This window comes from Phalacrocorax carbo, chromosome 1 (assembly GCF_963921805.1).
Source record: "Phalacrocorax carbo chromosome 1, bPhaCar2.1, whole genome shotgun sequence".
Lineage (NCBI taxonomy): Eukaryota > Metazoa > Chordata > Aves > Suliformes > Phalacrocoracidae > Phalacrocorax > Phalacrocorax carbo.
The window spans coordinates 74,669,194-74,676,173 of NC_087513.1; the positions used below are offsets into that span (position 1 = coordinate 74,669,194).

Consider the following 6,980-nt stretch of genomic DNA (forward strand, 5'->3'; position numbering starts at 1 on the left):
GTCCATTCCCTTGATTTTTTTTTATTTTATTTTATTGTGGTTTCCCACAACTACAGCAGAAATTGACTAAAGGTTTTGGAAACATTTTGTTATGTTTTCACTCCTGCAGCATTTCACTCTCCCAGCTAATTGCAATGAAGTGGTATGCAGCAATATGCACCCTGGCATTTATAATACATATACATCTGTACTGTTGCAGGAATATGGAAACCTACTGGAAAGTCATCTTGTTGTTTCAAAGATTTCTGTGTTTCTAATTTAGCCATTGTTCATGGAATGTTTGCTAGGGAAACCCCAGTAGGATGTCAGAGGAGAAGTAAATCTGATGCAGCTAATACTTTCTTTTGTTGTGGTTCTGTGCCTGTATGTATCTATGGTAATAGGTTTTGGATTCATGACCGGGGTTCCTGGATATATAAATAGTGCAAATGATAGTTGTATTTATGGCCAACTTAAGTTTCCTTCTAGTTTAATCTTCTTTCTGTGTCTTTTCTTTGTTGGTTCTTTCTGTATTCCTGATTTTTCCCAATGGGAATGCCTAATTCTTTTCTCATTGAGCTAGCTCTGTTCATCCTTTGTGCAGAACCCTCTCTCTCTCTCAGCTAGACCCATATTTGGCCTCTCTGCTGATCCACTTCTGGGTGGAGTCCTGGCTCTAATAACAGTTACATAACAAGATTTTGAGTAACTTTACTGGAGCCAGCTTTCATTCATGTTGTCCATCCTGGTTCCTTATGGCTCTGTTATTTCTTCAAATTCATGTGTGTTCCGTGTTACTCCCATACTCTCACTTCTTTCTGTGTTTCCCTTTCCTTGCCCTCTGTTCAAACTACCTCTCATTTCTTTTCAGTCTTACTTGGCCCCCCCTCATTACTTTCCTGGTTTCCCAACTTCTCCCTAATTTACTTTTTCCCTTAGGACTCCTCATATGCTCTTCTCTTTTCCTTGAACACCCTGGCTTCTATCAAAAAATGTATCCCCCTATTCCCAGTGCATGCCATATTAATTTTTCTTTCATTAGTCCACTTCATCTTCTGCTAACCTTCTCTCATGTCCTCATTTGAGAAGAAAATGAATTGCTTAAGCTTATGCAACCACCGATGTCTCATACTGAAGTCTTATGACCTGATACAGATTTTCTGAAAGTGAAAATGATTGGACATTGCATCCTCCAGATGAAAACTTGGTACCTCTGAACTGCTAATAAGAGCATAAGACTAATGGTAGTCCAGCTAGGTGGAGATTAAGTCTTTCATTGGAATAGGGCCACACAGAGTAACCTACAAAATGCAGTATCATGTCAATTGGTTATGACAGAAAAGGCATATGCACACAGCTTTGAATAGCCGTGTATTTGCCAGTTCACAGTTAGGTTCTCACTGCTGGGAGAGAAAATTGATGAACTCAATGTTAGGTACTTCCCAGGGCTGAGTACAGCTGTCCAGTGAAGTCATCCACAGGGAAACTGCAGAAGTGAGCCTGATGAAAATACCCCCTACCATATCCTCATTCCGTTTGCCCTGGCCCATCCCTTCCCCCATAACCTGGAGGAAGTTTCTGTGTCCAGGGAAAGTCAGTGGGGTCAATAGTTCCTGGCTTTTGTTTGAGGATTCAAGGGAAGATATTCCGTCTGCCCTTCTCACCCTCTCCTACTTACAGAGCAGCCAACCAGTTTCTCTTGTACATCTCCTTCGCCTGAATATCAGCAGTTGCCATACCGAGCACATCATAAATCAGACTTTCAGATGAGATCCATATGCTCATTGACCTGACGTAGTAACTAGAAAAGGGAAAAGTCCTCTTACTTTACCAAGTATCCCAGCTGTTGCAGCAACCTCTTGTCAGGGAATGAACTACTAGGTTAAGGAGTGATTAATGTGACTGCTTCCAGTAATCTTATGCTAGCAGAACAGTATGTGGCTAATTCACAACCAAATACTCAAATGAAACTGAGCTGTAGGAACCAGCATGAATGGTATTAAAATTACTTGGAGTAGGACATCTTTTTTGTTTTTCTGATCTGCTTCTTGTTAAAAAGTTAATGCTACCCTATTTCTTCTAGAGTTCAAAGGATAGTTTTGGCTCCTGATGTATGGATCGCAGATATATACGTATATTGTGCAAAAGAAATTGTGCACAATCTCATATTAAATATCTTCTGCACTTGTTAAAGTAGAGGGGAACAGAGGAAGGCACAGGACATGGCTAATTACAGAAGTTGCTCTTGTTCCCACTCTGTTTGTGTGTAAGGCTCAGGTTGCCCCATAATAAACTATCCTTCTGGTACTACCATTAATCGCATAGCATGGAAGCCACGTGTTTCCTTTAAGGGAAGCTAGGGGGAAAAAAAGAAAGAGGGGAAGGCAACAGTATCACTAAAAGCTGGGTTCCCTCTGGCTTGCATTACTACACGCATTCACCTTCCCCATGTATGTATAACAGTGCTGAGAGATCACAGAGGCACGCTGCCTCATCATCTGGAGTCCAGCCTAAACTAGTTGTTTCTCTTGCTGTCTGCTACCTGCAGATCACGTTTTGTGCAATTCCCTCACATGTCCTCTGCATATTGTTTTAAATAGGTAGGATAGTGATTGACGGAATAGACATCAGCAAATTGCCTCTTCATACTCTCCGTTCCCGACTCTCCATTATTCTCCAGGATCCAATATTATTCAGTGGCTCCATCCGGTAGGTGTATGCCATCAGGGGGTGACAAGCAGCATTGCATGGCGTGTTTGTGATGGGCACTGTGGAACAGGAAGGGATGTAAAAAGGAAGGATCCTTCCTAGCTCAGTCCAATATGTCTACACAGTCTGTCCAAGGGAAGTCAAGTGACATACACAATGTCAAAATGTTCCTTTGTAGAAGAGCTGAATGAACTGTAATTGCAGTAGCAAGACTCCTATTATGGTTTTCTTTGCAGCTTTAATTTGGATCCAGAATGCAAGTGCACTGATGATAGACTCTGGGAAGCTTTGGAGATTGCTCAGTTGAAGAACATGGTCAAGTCATTGCCAGGAGGCCTTGGTATGTCTGAAGCAAGTCTCTGGGAACATAGCCCAATAATGAAATCATGCATGCATGAGCATGCATATATATAAATGGATACATGGGATCTTACACTCTGAACCACCATGTAGGTGTTGGCAGGCATCTAATGAATATTCTGTCTCTATGCTAGAGAGAATATTCTTACTAAAAAGCTGAAGAGTAGTCTGGTTTTCCACTCATTGCAGAAAAACCCTGCAGCACCTCAGCATCATAGTGGGGTGACTAGTCAGCAAAGAGTTAAAAAAGAGCAGTTTTACCTCCACTCCTTCAGCAGAATCAGGCTCTGCCAACAGAGCTGTAGCTCTTGTCTAGAACACTGAGAGAGCATTTTCCTTATAAATTCAGATCTGGTTCATGAAGGAAACTCCCATATTTCCTTCCATATTAAGTGTACTTCATATTACTAAAATACTATTCTTCATATCCTGTTAGATTTGCTAACTATTTTTGCCAACTATTTGCTTAATGATATATTGTTCTTTTCCCAGGAACCGGTGCTCACTTTTCTTGGTATTGCTCCATTACAGTGTTCAGTCAAGATGATGCTTATTGACTTTTGCAGAGATTTTCCTTGACCCTGGAATAGTGCACAAGCAGAGCCTTCATGGTGCCCACTCAAAATCACTGGGTCCTGACTGTACGAACATACAGCATTTCAGTGGTGTGACATTGAAAGTAACTGATTTTATTACAGATGCAATGGTAACAGAAGGAGGAGAGAACTTCAGTGTAGGGCAAAGGCAGCTCTTCTGTCTGGCCCGAGCCTTCGTCCGCAAGAGCAGCATTCTCATCATGGATGAAGCCACAGCATCTATTGACATGGCCACAGTGAGTATAACAATTAGCATCACCGATGCATGGATCTACTTGGAGAGGAGGCATCATTCTCCCTAAATGTCAGCCATGTGATCCTTTCGCAGAAAAACCTGACAGCTTGTTTGTGTTTCTCTTGTGCTTGGTTTTAGCCATGGCTGTTGATGTGTTTTGGGGATTGATGCCTATGGTGAGGGGAAAAAAGAAAAAATGAAATGTTTTAGAGAATCCTGAGTGGCATTTTGTAACTGAGAATCCTGTGCACAGATCAGAGAGAGTACGGAATATGATCCTCCCTCCTATGTGCTTGAAGACACATGAATTAAAATGTAAAAGAGTGAAGTAACTGAAGTAAGCCTTTTCTTTTGATAGGAAAACATTTTGCAGAAGGTTGTGATGACTGCCTTTGCAGACCGCACAGTTGTAACAATAGCGGTAAGTACTGATGCCAGCAAATGCTCCCTTTCCTCATTCCTCAGGCAGTCAATCTTGCCATTCACCAGTTAAACATCACTGTATAAAACTAAAAACATCACAAAAACCCCTAAAACACAAGGTCAGAATATTCCCAGATACTAGAACAAATCAAGACACATACTATCAACCTGAAATTTTGCAGTAAATGCTATCTTGCAAGTGGGCCAAACTAAATCACTTAGCTCTGAAGAAGGACTTTACAGAGAATTTCAGCCTCTATACTGTCTCCAAGAAAATCTGAAGTCATTCTCACTAAAAAATTGAAACTGATGGGTTAAACCATTATTGAAAGTTGCATCAAAATGTAGATTTGAATTTTGCCTCTGAAGACTACACATGTATAGTCTTTACAATTATGGCATTAATTTATAAAAGAAAGCTGAGATTTCAAAAGCTTGTTAGTGTGTTTTCTCAAGTTGGGTTATCTTTTCTTTCAGAATAAAAAGCTGGTTTTATGATAAAGGTTTTAAAAATTTGAATCAATGGGAATTGATCAAAATTCAATATCTGTTCAACTAAGGGTTTATAATTTTCTCCTGTTTTCCTGCCATTTCTAGTGCCCAAGAGTTCCACATATCTGTGCAGGTATGCACACATATATGAACATATATACATGCATAAGCATGTACAGACATACAGTGTTCCACCCTGTGACAGCAGGCTTACTCAACAAACAGATGTTTTATCCACAAGATAAATACATATTTCAACAGCTGTTTCATTTGCTTTGTCTGGAATCCAGTCCCACGGTTAGAGATTAGAGTCACGCCTCCTGGACTCTGGTCTCAGTTCTGTCAGGGACTAGTCTGTGTCAAGCAAACCACTTAACCTAGCTCATTTACAATAAGCTCTAAGGTTCTTGGACATGTAAATGCTGAAGATGCTAGCAGTAAGCATATTCTCCTTCAGTTTCAAGCCATTCAAATTTTCAGTATTGTCCTTCTGGCTGAAATCTCACTTTTCTTTTGCTTTGCCTTTCCAAAGTTGGTGTCTTGAGCAAAATGGCACACATTAATATTTAGCTTTCCTCACAGAATTGGCTTAATTTCCGTCATCTCTTCATTCATGGCTGATCCTTCCTTCACCCACCTGTTTTTCTTTTCTTTTTTCCAGCATCGAGTATCTCACATCTTGGATGCCAATATTGTCCTAGTCCTTTCTGAGGGCTTTCTAGTTGAATGTGACACTGCCTCAAACTTACTCCTCAAAGAGGATGGCCTGTTCACCACTTTGGTGAAGACTCACAAGTAGACTCTTTCAGTCCAAACTGTTCATGAGACTTCTGGCTCTTTGGTAGTTATTTTTACCTCTTTAGTTTCCTTTCACTATGCTTCCTTTCTACTGCACAGCTTCTGAGATGACAGTGCAAGAAGGTGTTTAGTGTGTGGTTCCTGCATTTGTTTAATTTTGTGACTGTTTATGCTAATTGTATTTAAATAAAGCTTAGACAGGCAGCTAACATTGAATCTATAATGTTAGAGGAACCCACTCCATAAAGTAATCCCTGACCTTCAGCCTTTATAGTGAAATATCACACTTTGAGAGTCCATCCTGTCTATTCCTGACTGGCTGTATTCATATGGTATTGAAATCAAACTCAGCCTGGTTTCATTCCTGTTGCCTATGGGGCTAAACTGTTGCCTGTAGCACCCACAAATTTAATCTTAGAGGGAGCTAATTGATCTACAGAAGGAGACAGCCCAGGGGTGCCCTAAGGCAGATGCAGAGCAGACAGGGTACAGAGACCAAGGAGCAGAGCAGGACACTAAGCCACCTGGCAGCGCAGGCATACCCAGGGTGTTTCTCACCCATATTTCCTAAAGGGGAAGATGTATTTCAGTGATGCCATAGGATTTATTCCAACAGCTGTTCTGTCCCTAATGGCAATTAGCAGACCGAAAGTGAAGTGCCTGCTTAAGTATTTTCAGGCTTGGTGCCACAGGCTGTAAAGTAATTGGAAATTTCTCCAGATTAAAGATATAGTACAAGGACCTACTCCAAATACCACTGTAAACAAAGATAGCCTTTCACCAACTGGGTATGCCTTGCATTAGGCCCATTAATGAACTGCAGCGAGATTTATCGTAATGAAAATGTCTGTATGCTTTTCTTTATGGCAGCATCGGGTTCACACCATCCTGACAGCAGACCTGGTCATCGTCATGAAGCGAGGGAACATTTTAGAATATGATACGCCTGAGAACCTACTTTCTCAAGAAGACGGCATCTTTGCTTCATTTGTCCGGGCTGACATGTGAAGAATCACATGATGCATTTTAATAGCTTATTTTTAAACAAATGAAATGCAAATATTTTCTACTCAATGTAACACCACTTTTATCTTTTTTTTCAGAGCATCTTTCTTCACACTTCCATCTTCCAAAATAATAAAGCCTATTACAATACATGTACGCCTTAAAGCAATAAAAATGTCACTTCATTCAAAAGCTATTAAACTTCACACACATACACACACATACAAGGCAGAAGGTTTTATTTCCTGGGAATCTGGCATTTTCCTTAGACTTTTTAGTGACTTTATTTTCTTTTATGGAGACCAAAAGAATACACTGCTCTTATAAACTGCATATGCTATGCTGGAACGGGCAATCAAATCGTGCAGTTTGTCAAGGAAATG

At 40.5% G+C, this 6,980-nt stretch overlaps 1 protein-coding gene across 11 annotated transcripts in view; it reads left to right on the top strand.

Moving 5' to 3' along the window:
* The window catches only part of ABCC9 (ATP binding cassette subfamily C member 9), a 76,562-nt gene extending 69,813 nt beyond the window's left edge, over positions 1-6,749 (top strand). For 9 of the 11 annotated variants that reach the window (XM_064460013.1, XM_064460021.1, XM_064460010.1 and 6 more), the window contains 5 exons: positions 2,580-2,688; positions 2,925-3,028; positions 3,747-3,880; positions 4,238-4,300; positions 6,463-6,749. In XM_064460013.1, the coding sequence (XP_064316083.1) occupies positions 2,580-2,688; positions 2,925-3,028; positions 3,747-3,880; positions 4,238-4,300; positions 6,463-6,600 (548 nt within the window). In that variant the 3' untranslated portion in view covers positions 6,601-6,749. Of the gene's footprint in view, positions 1-2,579; positions 2,689-2,924; positions 3,029-3,746; positions 3,881-4,237; positions 4,301-5,455; positions 5,636-6,462 lie in introns of all 11 variants that reach the window. The other 2 variants (XM_064460058.1, XM_064460092.1) reach the window with 1 other exon arrangement.
* The last annotated feature ends 231 nt before the right edge of the window (positions 6,750-6,980 follow it).